The sequence below is a fragment of the Scyliorhinus canicula genome, chromosome 10 (genome assembly GCF_902713615.1).
Source record: "Scyliorhinus canicula chromosome 10, sScyCan1.1, whole genome shotgun sequence".
Taxonomy (NCBI): domain Eukaryota; kingdom Metazoa; phylum Chordata; class Chondrichthyes; order Carcharhiniformes; family Scyliorhinidae; genus Scyliorhinus; species Scyliorhinus canicula.
The window spans coordinates 148,009,263-148,031,574 of record NC_052155.1 but is presented as its reverse complement, the minus strand read 5'-3'; the positions used below and the strand labels follow the sequence as shown (position 1 = coordinate 148,031,574).

The following is a 22,312-nucleotide window of genomic DNA, read 5'->3' as shown; positions in this document are numbered from 1 at the left end:
CTTTGTAGTATTAACAGGCAGAGAGATCTGGCTGTTCAGATCCACAGATCACTGAAAGTGGCAATGTAGGTGAATAAGGTAGTCAAGAAGGCATACAGCATGTCTACGACACTGGGGGGGGGGGGCCCGGTCTGGTCCGGTCCGGGGAAACAGGAAGTTCACCCAAACCCAACTGAGCCAGGGGACACCAGGGAGGGGAGGGCAGGAGCATCCACAATGGGAACTAGGGGGGAGAGAAGAGAGGGAAAAAACATTGGGGAGTGAATACGCAGGGGTCCACAAAGACCTTGGCAAACGCTGCGAGGAAAGGACAAAAGGGAAGAAGAAACTGATAAATCCATGTAAATAACTAATGGTACTCCCTAGGTGCTCTCTTGAATAATTCTCATTGTTCTGTTCGTATTAATATTTGTTACGTATACCAAAAAGACAAGAAAAATATTTTTTTTTAAAATAAGGCATATGGCATGCTTGGTTTGCAGAGTTATGAGTGGCATGGACAGAGTGGATAATCAGATGCTTTTTCCCAGGTTGGAAGAGGCGATTACAAGGGGACATGGGTTTAAGATGCGAGGGGGAAAGTTTAGAGATGTGCGAGGCACATTTTTGCCACAGAGGGTGGTGAGTGCCTGGATAGTGTTGCCGGGGACTGGTGGAAGTAGATATGATAGCAGTATTTAAGAGGCATTTTGACAAAGATGTGAATAGGATAAGAATAGATAGGGCAGCACGGTGGCACAGTGGTTAGCACTTCTGCCTCACGGCACCGAGGACTCGGGTTCGATCCTGACCCCAGGTCACTGTCCATGTGAAGTTTGCACATTCTCCCCGTGTCTGCGTGGGTAGGTGGATTGGCCATGCTAAATTGCCCCCTTAATTGGAAAAAAAAAATTGGGAGTTCTAAATTTATAAAAAAAAGGATGGAATAGAGGAATATGGACCTCCGATGTGCAGAAAGATTTAGTTTAGACAGACATCATGATCGGCGCAGGCTTGGAGGGCTGAAGGGTCTGTTCCTGTCTTGTACTGCTCTTTGAAACGAATATGGAAAATACTGTTTATTTATTTTCCAGGAACCAATCAACATTGTATTTCTGGGGTGATCATTGCAAACAACTTTTCAAATCCTTTCAGTGGAGATGTGAATTACTCCCCTATTTCTGCAGCCCCTCACCCCATAATATAAGCACAGAATAACTGAGAAATGGCATGTCAGATCTGTTAGTATTATGAAAGGAAACACCACATTTGGACAAGCCATGAAAGTGAGCCTATGTTTAAACACTAGTGTTGGACAAATGAGCCAGGTTCTAATAGCATATATCTAACTTAACTCTGTGCAGGAATATCTCAGAATTGTTAGTGTGCAGAAGAAGGCCATTTGGCCCCTAGAGTTGCACTGGCTCTCCGAATAATTCATCTAGTACCATTTTCCTGCCTTCTCTTCCTTTGCAGCTCACAGTCCCTTTTGAATGCTGCAATTAAACCTGCACCTACCACACTTGGGCAGTGCATTCTAGACCTTAATCACGCGGCCTGTGAAAAAGATTTCCCTTGTGTCACTTTTGCTCCTTCGGCCAATTACTTTAAATCCCCGGCGATTCTCCGCGCTCGATGGGCCGAATATTCGCTGAGTTAGGCCGAGCCCCACCGGCGTCGTTCGTGTGTGGTCCTACCGGGCGGGACCTCAGCGTTCTGGCTGTGAGGGCCATCCTCGAGGGGAGGAGGGGGGGGGAACCGACTCCGGGGGGGGGGGCTGCAGGCGGGCTTGTCCCGGGGGTGGGGGGGGGCTGACTATGTTCCCTCTGCGCTGGGCCCCTGTAAGACTCCGCCATGTTGCCCCAGGGCCGGGGCGGAGAAGGCAACCCACACGCATGCGCAAATTTGCGCTGGCCGTGCTGGAACCCGTATCGGCAGCTGGGAGCTGCATGAGGTACTCCAGTGCCGTGCTGGCCCCCTGTACGATGCAGGATCGCTGCTCCTAGGGGCCAGATGACGCAGTTGTAAAATGCTCCGGCGTTTACCATGGTGTCAACACTTAGCCCCAGGATCGCAGAATCCCGGCCATGGTGTCCAGTTTTGTTCTCCTATTGAAAAACATCCATTAACCTCTACTCTCTATTTCATGTCTTTCAGTCAAGTTTGTATCCATGTTGCCACTGTCCTTTTAATTCCATGAGCTATACCCAGCTCACAAGTCTGTTGTGCGGCACTTCATGACAGGCCTTTGGAAATCCACGTACATCACAAGGACAGCATTACCCTCATCAACCCCTCTCTGTTACCTTTTCAAAAACTGCAGCAAGTTAGTTGAACACCATTGTTCCTTCAGAAATCCATGCTGGCTTTCCTTAATTAACCCATGTTTGCATAAATTTTGTCCTGAATTATCTCTTCTAGAAGCTTCCCCACCACCCAAGGTAAAACAGACTGGCCTCTGGTTGCTGGGTTTATCTTTACACCCTTTTTTTGAACAAGGATACAACATTTGCAATTCTTCAGTCTGGAACCTCCCCTGAATCTCAGGCAGACTGGGAAATTATGGCCAGTGCCTCTGCAAATTCCACTCTTAATGTAGTGTCCTTTGATGCATCTCATCGAGTCCTGATGCCTAATCACTTTTAATACGGACACCTTATCCAATGCCTCCTCCTAATCAATTTTAGTTCCTTCTGGGATATTAATGCTCCCCTTTTTAATGTGATCTGGGCAGCAGCACCTTCCTTGGTAAAGACCGATTCAAAGGATTTACTTAGTACCTCAGCTATGCCCTCTGCCTCCATGTATAAATCCTCTTTTGGCCCCTTATCAAGCCTGTTTTATCATCTTTTTACTATTCATATGCCGATAAAAGGTTTTGCACTCTCATTTGTTAACTGTCAGTCTTTGTTTTTCCGCGTTCTCTTTGCTTCTCGTATTTGTTTTTTCACTTTCCTCCAAACTTTCCATATTAGGTCTGGTTCTACATTGTACTATCCAGTTTGTATTTGTCAGAAACACACTTTTTCTTCTTCATCTTAGTCTCTGTCTCTTGCATCACCCAGAGAGCTCTGGATTGGTTTCCTCCAACTTTTCTCTTGGTAGGATTTAAAGTCCTGAATCAAAGTCCAACAAGGTAGTCCTTACGGAGGTCAGTAGGTTAGAATCATGGAATCACAGTGCAGATGGAGGCCATTTGGCCCATCGAGTCTGCACCAACCCTCTGAATGAGCACCCCACCCAACATGCACATCCCTGGACACTTAAGGGGCAGCATGGGAGCACATCTGTTGCTTCACAGGTCCAGGGTACCAGGTTCAATTCCCGCCTTGAGTCACTGTCTATGTGCAGTCTGCACGATCTCCGAGTCGGCGTGGGTTTCTTCCGGGTGCTCCGGTTTACTTCCACAATACAAATAAGTGCAGGTTAGGTGGATTGGCCATATTAAATTGCCTTTGGTGTCCAAAAAAAGGTTAGGCGGAGTTACAGGGATAGGGTGGAGGTGTGGGCTTAAGTAAGGTGCTCTTTCTAAGGGCCGGTGGCTCGATGGGCCGAATGGCCTCCTTCTGCACTGCAAATTCCATGATCTAGGACATCTATAATCCATGAATTTAGTTTGGCAAATCCACCTAATGTGCACATCCTCTGACTGATTAGCTGAAAATTTATATTGGTTAATTCAAGTTTCCGGCGGTGCTAACTTCACAAGATGAGATAGGCATGTAGAGATTAATCAGTCTTGTAGCGGATGGTACAGAATTTCCATGCGTCCAAACCTGGGCAGAAATATCCTTTTCCGTGCAGCTGCTTGTAGGATGGCAAACAGCAGACTGAGCTTACAGTTCCACAGACAAATATACTGGTTTTACAACTAACGGTACATGTCACGTGACACCCACCCCTTCACAGTGTGTTTGACAAAGGGTGTATATCAGTTGTCAAGGTGGTTTACTGTCTCAATCATTAAGAATTGAAAGGCCAGTTGTGGGGCCCTTTGTCCTAGCAGATGAGAAGACTTTGGTTGGCCAGCCTGAGTTATGAAATGCACATGGCCTTTGTACAGCTCTCCTTGAATGTGGCCTGTGTAGCCCACAATGTGTTGTTTGTGGTTCTTCAGAGATAACCGATATTGATCCAACAAATTTAAAAGGTCTTTGTCCAGTTTTAAAATATTAGAAATAATTAAAAGGACATCAATGAACATATATATTATAAAAGATATAGTGTGACATCTTGGGCAGCTCTACAATCCTTCCCACATTATTGAAAGATTTTCTTCATTGTCATCTGTTGATGTTTCAGCCATCATTTGTCATAATCGAAATTTCCAAAAGCCAAAAATGAGATTTCATAATATGATGAAGTTAATGGGCGGGATCGTAAACAACGCAGCGGTGTCATCACGCCCCAAGGAGAAGCAATTCTGACCCCTCCAGGGGGCCAGCATGGCAGTGGAACGACCCACACAGCTCCAGCTGCCGATACTGGCGTCAAATGGGCGCCGCGGGTCTGCGCGTGCTTGCTGCGAGTTGCGCCAATGTGCACATGCGCCGTGTGACCGGCGTAATTGCGCACATGCGCGGTGAAGGGAGCCTTCTCCATGCCGGCCCCGACGCAACATGGCGCAGGGCTACAGGGCCGGCGCAGAGCAAAAGAGGCCCCCAGTCCGAGAGGCCGGCCCGCCGATCAGTAGGCACCGATCGCGGGCCAAGCCGCCCCCGGGTGGATGTACGCCGAGGTCCCACCGGGTAAGACCACACGTGGAAGGGCAGCACGGTGGCACAGTGGTTAGCATTGCTGCCTACGGCGCTGAGGACCCAGGTTCGAATCCCGGCCCTGGGTCACTGTCCATGTGGAGTTTGCACATTCTCCCCGTGTCTGCGTGGGTTTCGCCCCCACAATCCAAAGATGTGCAGGTTAGGTGAATTAGCCACGCTAAAATTGCCCCTTAATTGGGTACTCTAAAAAAAATTTTAAAACCACACGTGGACACGCCGGCGGGACTCAGATTTATTTATGCAGCCATTCGGCCCATCCTGGGCGGAGAATCACCAGGGAACCGTGTAGAGTGGCTCCTGGCCAAGCTGGCGCCAATTCTCCGCTCTCCGGTGAATCGGCGGACCGGCGTCCAGGCGGCGTCATGCAATTCATGCCCGACCCGACAATTTTCCCGCACGGCGAGGGCTGAGCGAATCCCACCTCATATCTTTGATGGCTATTCGTCTTTTGATCCATAGAATCCCAACAATGCAGAAGGAGGCTATTCAGCCCATTGAGTCTGCACCGACCCTCTTGAGAGAGCACTATTCCTCTGTCCACTTCCCCCGTCCTATCCCCGTAAACCCGCACATTGATCATGGTAATACAACTAACCTGCACATCCTTGGACCTATGGGGTAATGTAGCACGGCCAATCCACCTAACCCGCTGTGGAAGAAAACCAGGGCACCCGGAGGAAACCCACGCAGCCACCGGGAGAACGTCCAAACACCACACAGTCAGTCACAATGCCGGAATCTAATCGGGGTCCCTGGCGTTGTGAGGCAGCAGTGCTAACCACTTTAACAAGTTTTTGTTTTAAGAATTTGGACTGTCTCAAAAGCCGATAGGCTTTGGCTGATATGTTTATCTTGAGACAGTGTTTTCAAATGTAGCTGTGCATTTTATTAGGTATTCGGCTTCCAGGATTTTATGGGGTTTACTCTTCCAACCTGAGTGTATGCAGCTTGCAGAATATTCCAGCATATTATTTGGGTGTCAACAAAAGTTGAAGGAAGAAGGGTGAATTATTTCATCCTGTGAATATTTTAAACGTTTTCTAAATTTTCTCTGGATGACTATGAAAAAGTGGTGATTGAATTGTCAAAACTTTACTTCAAGCTGTGATGGCAGAATTCTGTTATCTGTTATGAATTGTTCAGACAGTCAACACTTGAGAAGCCACACCAATAATCATGATTCTTTTGTTCAGAAAATAATAGCTTATGGAGAATATATGCAGCTTAAAACTGAATTTAAATATAGATTTTCTATGTTTCTTGCTCAGGCTTTCTGGATATACACGATCGTATATGAGTAATGTTAAGTGTTTTATTTGTTGATGGACTTTTTTTATTCCAGATTGTTTTAATGGCAGGTTAATTTTTACAGCATTGAAGGGTAAAATATGTTCTTCTGCATTTCCTGTTGCACAATATCAAAAAACTGCATCTTCCAACCTATTATTTTCATCCATTATTTAGGAAGCAGGTAATTTATGCTTTGACATCTTAAGGTAAATAAAAGAAATGGATGCCCGTGGAGTTTACTGCAGGGCATAAAAAGAGCTCTGAACAGGTTGGGGAAGGAAGGTGATAGGTGATAACCTGGTGAGGAGTTGGAACCTGGGGAGGAATTCTCCGACACACCCCCGTGATTCCGGTCGGCGGGCCCCCCGCGGCGACTCTCTGGCCCGCAATGGGCCGAAGTCCTGCCGCTGACGGGCCTTTCCCGCCGGCAGGAATTAAAACACCTCCGGTGCCGGCGGGATTGATGGCGCGGGTGGTCTCCGGGGTCCTTTTGGGGGGTGGGGGGGGGCGATCTAACCCCGGGGGGTGCCCCCACGGTGGCCTGGCCCTCGATCAGGGCCCACCAATAGGCTGGCAGGCCTGTGCCATGGGAGCACTCTTTTTCTTCCACCCCACCATGGCCTTCACCATGGCGGGGGCGGAAGAGGCCCCCTCTCCGCGCATGCGCCGGTATTACATCAGCAGCAGCTGGCGCACTGCGCATGCGCGGACTTCTGTCAGCCGGGTGGCGGGGCGCCAAAGGCCGTTCGTGCGGTCGGCGGAGCGGCAACCACTCCGGCGAGGGCCTAGTCCCTCAATGTGGGGGCTTGGCCCCTAAAGGTGTGGAGAATTCCGCACCTTTGGGGAGGCCCAACGCCGGAGTGGTTGACGCCATTCCAATACGCCGGGACTCCCCGCTGGGTTGGGGAGAATCCTGGCCCTGATGTCTTGAAAGGGGTCAGTGGTAGTTTCAGTTGAATTTCTTCTCGAACAGCACTATGGGTGTACCTACACAACATGGACTGCAGCAGTTCAAGAAGGCAGCTCACCAGCACCTTCTCAAGGGCAATTCGGGATGGGCAATAAATGCTGGTCTCACCAGAAAATTCCACATCCTTTGAATGAATTAAATAAAAATATCTTGAACCCCCTATTCCCTCAGAGCTACCATGTCAAATTTTCCAGATTCCAGTAATCTTTTTTTTAAAATATTTTTATTCTCCTTTTTTACATTTTCTCCCAAATTTACACCCATCAAAAACAATAATCAGTAAAGAATGCAATGTCAATCCCCATATCAATAACAACGATCCCATCCTCCCACCAAACCCCCAAACATTAGCCCGCATGTTAACATAAACAAATAACAAAAAGGAATCAGGAATCACCCAGAGTCACTATTAACACAAACAGTCCATCAGTCCCAGCCCCCCCCCCCAATGTTCGATGTAATCCAATTCTCGAAAGTGCATAATGAATAACGGCCATAATTTGCAGAAACCCTCCATCCTTCCCCTCAGTTCAAATTTGACCTCGAGAGTCAAGAATTCCGGCAGGTCCCCCCACTACGCCAGGGCACAGGGTGGAGAGGTTTATCTCCACCCCAACAGGATCCGCCTTCAATGGTTCAATGGGGCAAAGGCTACAACATCTGCCTCCGCACCCGTTTCCAACCCCAGCTGGTCTGACACCCCGAACATGGCCTCCCGAGAGCCCAGGTCCAGTTTCACGTGCGCCACTTTAGAGATTACCCTAAAAACCTCCTTCCCGTAATCCTCTATCTTTGGACAGGACCAAAACATATGAAAGTGATTAGCACCCCCCCCCCCCCCCCCCCCCCCCCCCCCCCCCCCCACCCACCCCGCAACGCATACACACACCTTCTACTCCTTCAAAGAATTGGCTAATCCTCGCCCGTGTTAAGGTGTGCTCTAAATACCACCTTCAGCTGTATCAGCCCCAACCTTGCACACTAAGCGGAAGCATTCACCCTCCGGAGCACCTCGCACCAGAACCCCTCCTCTATACCCTTTCCCAACTCTCCCTCCCATTTTGCCTTGATCCCTTCCAGCGGCGCCTTCTCCTCTTCCAAAATAGCCCCGTAATCCGCTGATACTACCCCCTTCTCCAGTCCCCCTGTCGTCAGCACCTCCTCCAGCAATGTGGAAGCCGGCTCTGCTGGGAAGCTCTGTATCTAGATTCCAGCAATCTTGAACACTACCTCGTTTGTAATGCTCCAAACTCTTCTCCTCAAGTTTTCTCCTTCCATTTCCTAATCCATTCGGTGTTCACAAAGTCCTAAACCCACATTCACTGGGCCCTGTAATCTCAACTGCCTTTGTAACTCCCAAATCTACTTCTCACTCACCTCATGGTCCCTAAATCTGAGAGGTGCCCCAGTGCTGTCAGAATAATGTTCTCTCGAGTATTCCTGGAAGCCCTACCTCAGTGCTTCCAGAAACCTACATAGCACTGCCCCCACTCAATATGTTGAAACTATGCTCCCAGCTCTGCAGGAAATGTGGAGGCTCATCTAACCCCATTCTCTGTCCTCCTTATCCACCACTCTACCTGAGCACCATTCTCCCTGACCTCCAGTCTCCCTCCTAAACCCCGTTCCCCAGTCTCCCCCTCTCACCAACCCCAGTCCATGTTTACACTGTTTACTTGCCCAACAGCCCAATCCGCTGATTTCCTACCCCCTCTTACTCCCACCACATCCCCTGCTATCTCAGTCCCTGGTTGCAGCTACGTGAACATCTTGCATCTGTACAATTTGTTTTAATGTAGCCCATGATCTTCCACAAAAAGAGACACCGAGTCAGAGAAGGAGATATTAGGACACTTTACCATAAGTTTGGTCAGGGAGGAAAGCCTGTTAAAGAGCATGCTAAAGGAAGACAGGTAAGTGTAGAGACCCAGGTGGTTTAGGATTAGAATTGATGAGTTGAGTATCTCCATGGGGGTGAAGGCACAGCTGGGCGATTGGATGGTGGAAAACGCACTAGGGGCCGGAATTGAAGAAATGCAGAATTCCTCTGAAAGGGAAGGTAGGGATGTGGCGGAGACAGCTGAACAGTTGCTCTTGATTTTGTAAACAAAGATGTCCAAAAGCACCTTGCCCTGATTGGAGGTTAAAGTGGAGGGATCAGGGAAATGATGCTAAGAAAATAATGGTGTGGGGAGAAGGATGAAGGAAAAAAGCCATGTGTTATTAAATTTTCCACTTCTATTTAGGGTATTATTATCTTTGCGTTCTGATTTCATCTTAGAATACTGTGTGCCGGGCCCAGGGGTGTATGCTGTGGTCTAGCCAGATCTGGTAATGAATGTCTAAACCAATTGTGCCCCATTACTTTTCATGTCGGCATACTTGAACTTAACGGAGCAAAGATGGAGGTCAAACCAAGTGGAAAGAATGATAGTGGGAGATGTTAACAGTTTTGGCAGGAACAAGAGCATTATATGTGGAGTTGAGGTTGCAATTGAGCTGATCGATAGCTGAAGGGTCATCAAGAACAGAGGGCCAACGTCTGAGATGCAGCAAAGGGGAAGGGAGATGGAAATGATGTTTTATGAATCTATGAAACACCAGGATGGCTCAGGGTCCCCATCAAAGGCAACAGAAGGAAAAGAAGCATGAGGCAGACTGCAGGATTAATACCTTTCAATCATATGGTGTAAATTAATGCCAGCTCACTTCCAGATGATTGTGGTGGTATACAGGAGAAAGATATATGAATAGAACATACAGTGCAGAAGGAGGCCATTCGGCCCATCGAGTCTGCACCGACCCACTTAAGCCTTCACTTCCACCCTATCCCTGTAACCCAATAACCCTTCCTAACCTTTTTGGTCACTCAGGGCAATTTAGCATGGCCAATCCATCTAACCTGCATGTCTTTGGACTGTGGGAGGAAACCGGAGCACTAGGAGGAAACCCACGCAGACACTGGGAGAACGTGCAGACTCCGCACAGACAGTGATCCAGCAGGGAATCGAACCTGGGACCCTGGTGCTGTGAAGCCACAGTGCTATCCACTTGTGCTACCGTACTGCCCAATAAAAATAAAAACCCAAAATGTAAGAAGCCAATCTCAGCTGAGCCAGAGAAAGTGGTACTAGATTGACTAGGTTTGTGGAGGGGAACCTTGGCTGGGGTTTCCTCCTTATTGCTGCCAGGTGACTTCTGCAGGAACTTCATGCATGTAGTCACTCAGTATTTATGATGTGGCGATGCCAGCGTTGGACTGGGGTGGGCACAGTAAGAAATCTTACAACACCAGGTGAATGTCCAACAGGTTTCTTTAGAATCACACGCTTTCAGAGCGCAGCTCCTTCATCAGGTGACTTTAAGCTGGTGTTGTAAGACTTCTTACTGTACTCCGTATTCAGCTATACAATAAATAATCATCTTTTGCAGTTCATCAGAGGATAGCAGGCAGTGATGGAAAATGTCTTCAGGAAGGGAGGAGAGTAAACTGCTGAGAATATTTTAAATATGTACAAACAATCTTTGTCTCTATGCTAGGCCCCTGACAGCACTCTTATTAATTGGGCGCAAATAATGAAAGGCCAGAAATCTGATCTCTGCATTATTCAAGGATAACGTTTCAATACTCAGTTAGCTAAGGTAACGCTACATATCCTAATAGACGCAGAGCTGGAGCTTGAGGACTCGGCGCCTCCACAGCTAGGCATCCATCTTTCTGCATCGCCGTCATGTCTCTCATCTACTTAAACACTATTTCCATTCAATTGCAGCTCCAGAAGCTAAAGCGCTCACTGTCGTTTAAAGCAAAAGGTCTCAGGAGTAAAAGTGCCGAGAACTTCTTCCAACGAACGAGCAGCGAGACAAAGCTGCAGGTGGAACTGCTGCCTGGAGTCAGTTCCAGCACTGGACAGCTCCCAGTGTCAGAAAGTCAAACATCCACCCCAACCAGAACCCAGAGGCAGGCTGAGAACAGGACACATTCCTTCCTGGAATACATTTTCAAGAAACCAACCTTCTGCGATACCTGCAACCACATGATCGTTGGTAAGTGGTTCCCTCTTGTGCAATGAAGTATGTATGCCTGTTGACATTCTTTCTGATTAAAAGGGTGAATTTCTGGTAAATAATTGTTATTAGCAGGTATTGACCATCCTTCAAATGATACATTTTGGAGTCCTACGGCAACAAATATGAGCTATCTTGTAGGCAATGGAAGATTTAAACTTTAATGTAATTTCTGATAACACCAATCAGCATTGTAACAATATTGAATGAGTAAATAGTATTGGGAACATTTTAATAAGTTTGACCCTCCACACCGACAGTGAGCCAGAGCCGGGATCGAACCTGGGACCTTGGTGCGTGAGACTGCAGTGCTAACCACTGAGCCACTGTGCTGCCCCAACAGTACATTCAGATAAAATCTAACACAAAAAAAAGTTACTGAATTCAGTTAGGCATTGAAAATTGAATTCTACAATAAAATTTCTGATTTCTACTGCCGTTGTGGGAAAAATATGCTTCCAGATTTTGCTGCTTAATGGTCTGGCACTTTTAGTTTTAAGATTATATCCTCTTGTATTCCCACCAGAGAAAATAGTTTCTTTGTGTTTCCTATCATTTCAAACACCATTCTGGTTAATCTGCACAGTATCCCACCAAAGGTAAAATGTCCTTTGCCACGGTCCATTGCCAGTGCAGTATGACTAAGGCGTGAAACAACCTTAGTCAAGTGGCAAAACCTCTTCCTCTGTGTATTCCCGTCTTCCTGAGATAAATGTCAACATATTATACTGCCAGGTTTAAATTACCTGTATGCTTGGTCTCCCAAATCTCTTTGCTACCGCACAGTTGGTAGTTTCTCTCCATTTAGAAAATACTCAAATTTATCTTCCCACACAATTCCATCCGCTATTGTTTTGCCCACCCACTTAAGTTATATTGGTCATTAACATGTTGTTAAAATACCCAACAGAGAGATTGCAGCTAAACATGTAAAACAGTGTATGAAATTTTGCAAAAAGATTGTATTGATGATGAGCTTTTGAATGCATAAAAGTATTGCGGACTTGATGTGCAACTCGAACCCCATTTACACAGTGAATGAAGAACAATGGTTTTTGATGCTTGATTCTAATCATGAGGTAGAAATATCGTAGTTTATTTTTTTCAACCCTGTAAAATTGTAAACCATGTTTTCCAAACATTCTTGAATATAAGGAATTTTCATATTTTATAGTTTTTTTTTTTGCAGTAATGTTATTAAAACCTGGGTTAAGATGCATACAGACTTTTGGCCTTTGCTTCTCTGATGGCCTGGAGATGGATTTTACTGGGATGGAGGGACTTGGAGCCCCCAAAGTCGGGGGGTTGAATTAGCGACATGGCAGGGTTTCTCAGGCGTGAGAAAATTAAATTCACTTTGAGGGGTCTGTTACAGAGGTTCGCTCAGAGGTGTCAGCTGTTCATCGACTTTTTCGACAAACGTTAGACTGTCAGGGGGGAGGGGGGAAAAGGAGAGGCATGGCAGTGACGAATTGGGGTAGGGTAGCATAGTGGTTAGCACAATTGCTTCACAGCTCTAGGGTCCCAGGTTCGATTCCCGCTTGGGTCGCTGTCTGTGTGGAGTCTGCACGTGTGTGCGTGGGTTTCCTCCGGGTGCTCTGGTTTCCTCCCACAGTCCAAAAGATGTGTAGGTTAGGTGGATTGTCCATGCTAAATTGCCCTTGGTGTCCAAAATTGTCCTTCGTGTTGGGTGGGGTTACTGGGTTATGGGGATAGGGTGGAGGTGTGGGCTTGGGTAGGGTGCTCTTTCAAAAGAGCCGGTGCAGACCCGATGGGCCGAATGGCCGCCTCCTGCACTGTAAATTCTATGATCTATGAAAACCAATGACTGGAGGGCTGGGAAGGGCTGGCAGTGTGTTTTTATAAGCCATGTTGGTTGGGGTTTGTGTTCGGTGTGGGGGGGGGGGGGGGAGAGAATGGTTATTTTGGTGTGGGTTCTGTCTCTGTTGGATGTTGTTGTTGTAAAGTGTTAAAATTATAAATGCCTCAATAAAATATTTTCTAAAAAATAGATGCATACAGACAGTACATCTGCTAAAGCTGTCATTAAGGAGTCATAAAAGTGAGATAATCGTTAATTTTGCAGATGAAGTGTCTGCTAATGGAATATTCTTTATATTTAAAGGACAATTAGAATGTAGCTAATTTATGAGGTGTAGTGTGTTTCGTTCTGGCTAAATAGGTCATGGGACATTTTGTGGGAGGAGACTGAAGAATGCCTTGTGCTGTGGGTACAGATTATGTAACTAAGGGGAACAGCCAGGTCTGTCTCAAAAGTTAGTTCTTCAGGGCAGCACGGTGGCCTAGTGGTTAGCACAACCGCCTCACGGCGCTGAGGTCCCAGGTTCGATCCCGGCTCTGGGTCACTGTCCGTGTGGAGTTTGCATGTTCTCCCCGTGTCTGCGTGGGTTTTGCCCCCACAACCCAAAAATGTGCAGAGTAGGTGGATTGGCCACGCTAAATTGCCCCTTAATTGGAAAAAATAATTGGCTAATCTAAATTTTTTTTTAAAAAGTTAGTTCTTCCTATGATTTTAATCTGCACAAGAGGTGTTTTAGTTTTGGCCCTGAGAGGTTCTCAAGATTCGGTACAGAGAAAGCGAATAAAAACTTGGTTGTTAACTTTATTTATAAGTGGTATTTTGAACTACCTTGGTTTGCTTAATTAGAATAGAGAGGCAGGCTTAGGAAGTAAGTTAAAGTCTCTCTTTTACTTAAGAACTCTTGTAACTGTTACCTAGAAAGCTATTTCTCTGTTGTTAGTGTGGTTAATTCTGTGTTTCAATTTAAGTTTGTTTTAACATTAAATATACATATTGGTCAGTGTTATCGCTCCTGTGGTACAGTAACATTTCCTCACAATTTTAAACATTGAAAATAGATGGGTTCTCATCCAGGATTCTAACCTTCAACATTTATAAAATGTTGTACTGATGACATCTATTGACAGAAATAGATCACTCCCTATGATTATTATATTAACCCTTCTTTTTCTGAAAAATAAAGTTCCATTGATTAACAGAATCTCCAGGAAACATTAGTGATTTATACAGAAGCCAGATACTGTAGATGTTGGAATCTGAAATAAAAATAAAATGCTGGAAATACTCAGCAAATTAGGCAGCATCAGTGGAGAGAAGCAGCATTAGTGTTTCAGTTCGACTGATGGAAGGTCATCAACTCTGTTTCTCGCCATTAATGATTTCAAACCCAGAAACATCATAACCACATTTAAATTTCTACTTTCCTCTGTGTAGCGGAAATTGTTATCTTACAATGAATTGTGACAAGACAGGTCAATAAATTCTTTTGTGGCTATGATACTGACAGTATTACCGTGACTGGGAGATATCAATCCCAGACTAATCCTTCCATGTGGATCGGATGGCTGGGGCAATCAGACGAGGCCACATTGTACAGAGCTGTTTAAAATTATGAAGAGACTGCACAGATGGTTTCCAATAATTTAGAGGTCTAGAATCTTGGAACACACTTGCGAGATTAAGTCCAAGAGACGGGAGCACAGTGACTCGCACAGTTGCTTCACAGCTCCAGGGTCTCAATTCGATTTCCGGCTTGGGTCACTGTCTGTGTGGAGTCTGCACGTTCTCCCTGTGTCTGCGTGGGTTTCCTCCGGGTGCCCCGGTTTCCTCCCACAGTCCAAAGATGTGCAGGTTAGATGGATTAGCCATGCTAAATTGCCCTTAGTGTCCAAAAAGGTTTGGTGGGGTTACTGGGTTCCTGGGTTACGGAGATAGGGTCGATGTGTGGGTTAAGTAGGGTGCTCTTTCCAAGGGCTGGTGCAGAATCGATGGGCCAAATGGCCTCCTTCTGCACTGTAAATGCTATGATTCTAAGACTTAGGACAGTAGCATGAGGCAACCTTTAATATGTAAAAGATTGTGAGGCTGTGGAATTCAGTACCAGAGTTAGTGATTGAAGCAGGGATCATAAAAGCATTGAATGATAGGTGACTGAAGGAGGAAGGAAGGGAGCTGGGAACAGCAGGCATATCTGATTGGGACTGCTGCTCACATAGAGGCTAAACACAAGTCAGGGCTATCTGGGTCAAATAGACTATTGCTGCATTGTAATTTCTGTATAATTTTCTTGTGGGTTAAAATATGACATTAAAGGAAACTGAAACAAAAATCATTAAACAACTAAGCCTGACATGGTTTGAAAAGAGTTCAATTGTTATTTATTTGCAGTGGTCTGAAATAGTATAGCTTAAGGTTAATATTGGCTATTAAGTACTTTCAGATCGCTTAATTGCTGACTGGATATATGGAAAATATTGATTTAACTTGTGATGTATATTCACTAAACAGGCACTAATGCCAAACTTGGGCTGCGTTGCAAGGCTTGTAAGATGAGCATCCACCACAAATGTATTGACGGTGTTGAACAGCAACGATGCATGGGCAAACTGGTAAGAAGCACTGTATGCTTGGCATGGTTATCGCAGGAACAGACGCAACACTGCAGGCTCAAAGATTAATCCTTGAGGGTTTCAAAATCCACACAGATTTTCGATTACACAAATTCTTGCAAAAAAAACAATGATTTTACGGGACACGATAATGGTAAATACACAAAGGCAATGTAGCAGAATTGCAGACATGCTAAGTTTACGACATCCTTTCCATGAAGCCAATTGTATTTTGCACTCTGCCAAAGAAAAAGTAATTTGGTTCTGAAAAGGTTGATGTATTGTGACAGCAGTATGTTTAAACAAATATAGGAATCAGCAGCTGACTGGGAAAGGGATGTTGTAGGTTGCTGGGGACCAGGTCCAATGGGAAATACGAGTGCAAATTTCTCCCGACGGTATGAAAAGTTTAAATTATTGAAGGCTGGTTTTGGACTGAAAGCTGCAATTGGAGGTTATTTGACAGAACTGGATATCTAAATATAAACTCTACCCTGTGCAATGATAAAGACAAGGATTTAATTTGGCTGTTTTGATGTAAATCTGCAAATTTACGTCCATTTAATTTAAGTTGACATCCTGAGCTCATAAATTGGATAAACGTTAACTGAGAAATGTAATCAGCAATCTTCTACCAAAGGGTTCGGTGTAACATACTGCGTGGCATGTTTAACAGTGGGACCCATCTTTATGTCAAGAGTAACTTTGGTGTGACATTAATAATTAAGCAAATCTTCATTAACGAAATAGCAGAATTCATCGCAGGTGCCATAGTCAGTTAAGGCGGTGTCTATCTAACTGGCCATGATACTAATGGATCTTGCTGCTTTTCAACAAGTGCCGCAGCTTCCTTTACGCCCACCTGAATCGGCAGACAGTATGCTGATGTGGAATCTTGATTGCATGATGAAATCTTTGACAACATAGTTCTGACTCTGAATTGCACTGATGTCTCACATGAGTCAGGTCTTATTGCAAATGCAGGTTGGGAAGGACGCTAGGTTCTGGTCTGACGCATACTGAGTTACTGATTTCAACCGGAGCCAAAAATAGTTGACCTTGTCACTCCAAAGCTAAGGAAAGGAGAATCAACCAAGGTTCTTGCCCATAGGTCCTAACTAATGAAACCCATAGGATTCCAGCATGAATTTGTTGGTGAAAATCGTAGAAGCATAGGAAATAGAAGCAGGAGGAGACTGACCATTCGGTCCTTCGAGCCTGCTCTGTCATTCATTATGATCACGGCTGATCATCAAGTTCAAACTCTGATCCTGCCCTCCCCGATATCCCTTGATCCCATGAGCCCGAAGTGCTATATCTAAATAAAATTACACAACATTTTGGCCTCAACTACTTTCTGTGTTTGCGAATTCCATAGATTCACCACTCTCTAGGTGCAGAAATTTCCCTGTGCCTCAGCCCTAAAATGTTTACCCCATATCCTCAAACTATGGCCCCCAGTTCTGGACTTGCCTACTGTCGGGAACCCTCTTTCTGAATCTATCGTGTAGAATCCTGTTAGAATTTTGTAAATTTATATGAGATCCTCTCGCTCTTCTAAACTCCAAAGAATATAATCCTAACAGATTTAGTCCGTCTTCATGTGACAGTCCCGCCATCCCAGGAATCCTCCTGGGATACCTCCGCTTCCTGTCTGCTCACCAGCTTTTTATCCATCTCGGGACACTACCCGTGATCCCATGCACTTTAACTTTACATATTAATCAGCTATGTGAGACCTTGTCGAAAGCCTTCTGAAAGTCTAAATAAACCACATCCTCCAGCTCAGCCTGGTCAGCTCTATACTAATTACATCAGCAAATAATTCGAGTAGATTTGTCAAGCATGATTTTCCTTTTGTAAATCCATGCTGACTTTGGCTGATTACGTCACCGCTTTCCAAAGGCAGTGCTATGAAATCCTTGACAATTGACTCCAGCAACTTCCCCACTACCGACATTAGGCTCAATGGTCTGTAGTTCCCTGATTTCTCTCTACTTCCCTTTTTGAATAGCGGGGTTACATTCGCTCCCCTCCAATCTGCAGGAACCATTCCAGAGTCCAAGGAATTTTGAAAAATTTAATCTGTTTAACTAATGTGCCTGTGTTTTTGACAAAGTAACAAAGAGGGTGGATGCAGGTATTACAGTTAATGTGGCGTACTTAGACTTGCAAAAGGCATTTGATAAGATTCTAAACAACAGGCATGTGAGCACTGTGAGAGCTCCTATAACAAAAGGGAAATAGCAGCATGGATACAAATTGACTAAGTGACAGGAAATATAGGTTCACCTGAGGAAGGAGCAGTGCTCCGAAAGTTAGCGATTCGAAACAAACCTGTTGGACTTTAATCTGGTGTTGTAAGACTTCTTACTGTGCTCACCCCAGTCTAACGCCGGCATTTCCACATCAGGAAACATAGTAATGGGCAACAAATGGCAGATTAAATTTAATGCAGAAAAGTGTGAAGTGATACATTTTGGTACGAAGACTGAGAGGCAATATAACATAAAAGGGTAAATTCTAAAGGGGCTGCAGGAGCAGAGAGAAACCTTGGGTATATGTGCTGAAATCACTGACGGTGGCAGGGCATGTTTAATAAAACATGGGCTTTATAGGTTGGGCCATAAGAGTATAAAAGCAAGGGAGTTATGATAAACGGCATAAAGCAGCAGTTTTACCTCAACCAGAAAATTGTGCCCAGTTCTGTGCAACACACTTTAGGAAGGATGTGAACACATTAAGAGAGGGTGCAGAAAAGAATCATGAGAATGTTTCCAAGGTTGAAAAGTTCCGTTGATAGATTGAAGAAGCTGAGGCTGCTTTCCTCTGAAAAAAGAAAGTTGAGAGAAGCTTTGATTGTGGTGGTCAAAATCATGAGTATGGATAGAGTAGATAGGGAGAAACTGTTCCCATTGGTAGAAGGATTGAGAGCCAGAAGGCACTGATTTAAGATGATTAGCAAATGAAGCAAGAGACAACATGAATAAAACTTTTTTTATTCAACGAGCAGTTAAAATCAGAAATGCGCCACTTGAAGGTAAGATGGAGACAGATTCTATGTTGGTTTTCAGAAGAGAATTGGATCATTATCTGAAAATACAAAAATTGCGGGACGACAGGAAAAAGGCAAGGGAGTGAGACTAGGTGAGTTCTTGTAAGGAACCGGCACAGACACAATGGCAAAATAGCCGCCCTCTGTTGTAACTATTCTATTATTCAGCTAAGGACAGACTCAGGCTCAGCTATTATGCCTCTAGCCATCTGCCATCCCTCATTGGTAAGCATCACGCATTAACTCTAATTGGAAAAGATGACCAGTGTCCCGAGAACCACATTCCTGCAAGGAACCAATATCTTCAGGGGAAGAAGGGGGAAAAGGGGTGATGAAAGTTTAAAAACTGAAGGCACATCATTCTTTTAAATGTACCTGCGGAAGATTGGATTACCTGAACATTGTGCACCCAGCATTGTGTTTCATTGCATTGACATTTAAAGCTGATCATTACATTTTTAATCAAAATAGCAAAAGTTGTATCTTGTAAGTGAAAGGCAGCTGGGAAGCAATCAGACCTGTTAATAAAAGAAGATGCCAAATGACCCCATTGTACCAGAGTCAACATTTGTCATCATGATGGTTTGAAATACAAAACCAAGCGATGCCTTCATAAATATTTCAGTGCTTGATGATACTGGGCCATCTTCAGGCCATGTTGCCTGGAGGAGCCAAAATTAAAAAGGGTTGTTAACAAAATAAAAAGTCTTTACCTGTCATTTCTGCGTTGCACATCTCCGCTGTTGTCAGAATACAGCTCAATGTAAAACGATAATGTGAACGTAATTATTTATCTTTTTTCAGCTCATTTGAAATTCAGATTTATAAAAATTTAAATGCTAGATTGTGACTTAATTACATAATTAAATAGCCTCATACTCAAGACCTTTGTGCAGAATATCTGATTAGCATGGATTTTGCAGCAAAATGAAAATACTATCTTTTTTTTTGAACTGTGAAATATTGTCGTTTCACCTGAGGAACAAGGGTTGAATTAGACCGAGGCCCATGTGACGCGAATATTCTCTCCAGTAATTGTTGAAGGCTCTCGGATGGTTATTTTGGAGAGATTGTTGTCCACCATACCGACTATTTTAATGCATCTACAATCGCGAGTAAAAACAATGAACTGGGGGAGAGCTGACTTCAATGGGGCAAGAACAGAGCTGGGCCAGATAGACTGGAACAAAAGGTTGCCTGGAGAAACTCAAAGCTGAACAATGGGCTGCATAAAATTCATAAAATAAATGGTTTGGGCACAGTCAAGGTATATTCCCCAAAAGGCAAAGGTAGCACAAATAAATCCAGAGCTCCCTGGATGGAAAATGAGATAGAAATTAAGATATAGAAGTAAAAGTGTGCTCGTGTCAGGTAGAAAATGTAATTGAGAACCAAGAGGAATCCAGAAGGTTCAGAGGGGAGGTGAAAAAGCACATTGGAGAAGCAAAGAGGGATTGCGAGAAGAACGTTAGCCAACATAGAGGCAGACGCTAAAGTCTTCTACAGGCATATAAATTGTAAAAAGGTGGTAAAAGGAGTAGGGACCATTTAGGGACCTAAAAGAGTATTTAAACATGGAGGCAGGGAACATGGCTGAGCTATTAAATGAATACTTTGCATCTATCTTTGCCAAGGAGGCAGATGTTATCCAAGCCATGGTGACAAGAGTAGGAAACTCTGTCACGGGAGGGGCTCAAAATTGATAAGGAGGAAATGTTGGATAGATTGCCGATACTGAAAGTTTAAAAAGTAACCGGGCCGGATGAAATGTATCCTAGGATAAGGAAGCAAGTGAGCGTGGGAATTACATGCGTGCTGCTCATAACTTTTCCATCTTCTCTAGACTCTGGGGAGGAGCCAGAGGTCTGGAGAATTGCAAATCTTACACCCTTGCTCAAAAAAGGTTTTCAAGAAAAGCCCAGACCACTCCGCTTGACTTCAGTGGTGGGGAAGCTATTAGAAACAATTATTCTGAATAGAATTAGTAATGAGATGGAAAAATGTGGGCTGATTAGGAAGAGCCAGAATGAATTTCTAAAGGGGAAATAGTGGGCAGGATTCTCTGCTTCGCCACGGCAGAATCTCGATTGGGCGGAGGAGCGCGCGTAATTGAAAAATCTAGGTTTACTTCTGGCACCATGTGCCATTTCCTCGCTGGCAGCAAAATCAAAGTTTGTGCCCCGAGCCAGCGGGCCAGTGCAAAACCATTATATGAGATTTCAATGTCATTAGTGGGTTGGACAAGTATGGTCTACCCTTCCGCGATGCCACTCCTAGGTGGAAGTCATGCGGGTGCGAATTGGGGCAAGTATTTCCAAATGGTGCCATTGCTGCTGAGGGGGAGCGAGAAGATAAGATAAGGAAGCCCTCATACACCAGCTGACCAATCAAAGGAATGGGGATGGCCAAGCTCAATCAGTGACCCACCGGGTGCAGCCACTCCTCAATGCGCTCATCAGAAGCACAGCCCCACTGCAGCAGAAGCAGGGGAATAACAGAGCTCACCCCAAACCTGGACATGTACTTGGCCTTTGGCATCCTCCCTGGCACACTGCCCTCTCAGGGCAGAGGCCTCACCAGTGACAATATCAGCTAACCCACCCCTCAGGGCCTCAACTGTCTCCAAGCCCTGCATGTCCATCCTGCCCCTGGTCAGGTTGTCACAACGTGTGTGTCACACCCAGGACCCACCTCACACTTGCAGCTAAGCTCCAAGCAGAGCACATTTCCCTCGCTGACGCCGTTCTGTAGGACCTGCCCACACACCAATCTCTAAGCATGAACGCGATTGGTGGCACAAGGTCACCTTCTCAACCGCATAACCAGGTGCCTCTCTGCTGGCGGGCTAACACATGGCCACCCGATAAGGAAACCCACAGTTGTCCCCATTTGCGAAACAGGACAGGACTCCCATGGGCATTGCTGATGTGGGTTGCAGCACCCACCAGTACCCCTGTTGACTGGGATGGGTGGGGAGGAGAGAGGCTCCCCACATCACAGGCCCAGTACTACTCTATGATGGGAACAGGGGTGCAGTGCGGACAGCAACATCTCGGTGGAACGGGGTGGTGGGAGTGGGGTTTTGGGGGGGGGGGTGCTGAAGTATGAATTTCGGAGTACAGCCAGCTATGCTCGCTATCTACCTGGCCGCAGCTGCCATTGCAGATGCACAGAGGCTGGAGGGGCAGGGTCAGCTCAGGGGAGACTCTGCGCAAGAGGAGCCTGACCCAGAGAGCAGGGGACAGCCAGTGAAGCTCAAGTGCCGGTCGTTCAACAAACCGAGGAGGAGGTATGAAGGAGGCTCTGCATCAGGACACATATATGCTGTAAGCGCCTGCCTTTGAGGAGCTGCCAGACCGCCCATGCCACCAAAGACTTTGGATAACCACTGAGACCCTGCACCACCTGTGTCAGATGGTGGTGCACCTGGTACTGTGGGGGTTTGGAGGAGGACACCAGCTCCCGGTGGCCGTCAAGGTGACCGGTCGCCCTGAATTGATTTATACGCCCATGGGTCTTTCCAGGGCTCGAGTGGGGACTTGTGTGTGATCTCAGACATCGGCACACAGGTGCATCCATGCTGTGACAGATGCCCTATGCGCCCGGATGTCGTATGATATAACCTGCAGTCTGGACCAGGCCCACCAGGATGCCCGGGCAGCAGGATTCACCCCCATCGCTGTCATGTCCCAGGTCCAGGCAGTGATTGAGGGCAGGCCTGTCCCTCTACGAACATCGGTT

The 22,312-nt window shown here is 45.7% G+C and overlaps 1 protein-coding gene across 3 annotated transcripts in view; it reads left to right on the top strand.

The window, feature by feature from the left end:
* Positions 1 to 22,312, top strand: part of stac (SH3 and cysteine rich domain) — a 185,604-nt gene that overhangs the window by 69,505 nt on the left and 93,787 nt on the right. For all 3 annotated transcript variants that reach the window (XR_005462137.1, XM_038809851.1, XM_038809850.1), the window contains exons 2-3: positions 10,791 to 11,064; positions 15,416 to 15,516. Coding sequence is in view for 2 of the 3 variants with exons in the window: in XM_038809851.1 (XP_038665779.1) it covers positions 10,791 to 11,064; positions 15,416 to 15,516 (375 nt within the window). In the remaining variant the exon portion in view is untranslated. The remainder of the gene's footprint in view (positions 1 to 10,790; positions 11,065 to 15,415; positions 15,517 to 22,312) is intronic.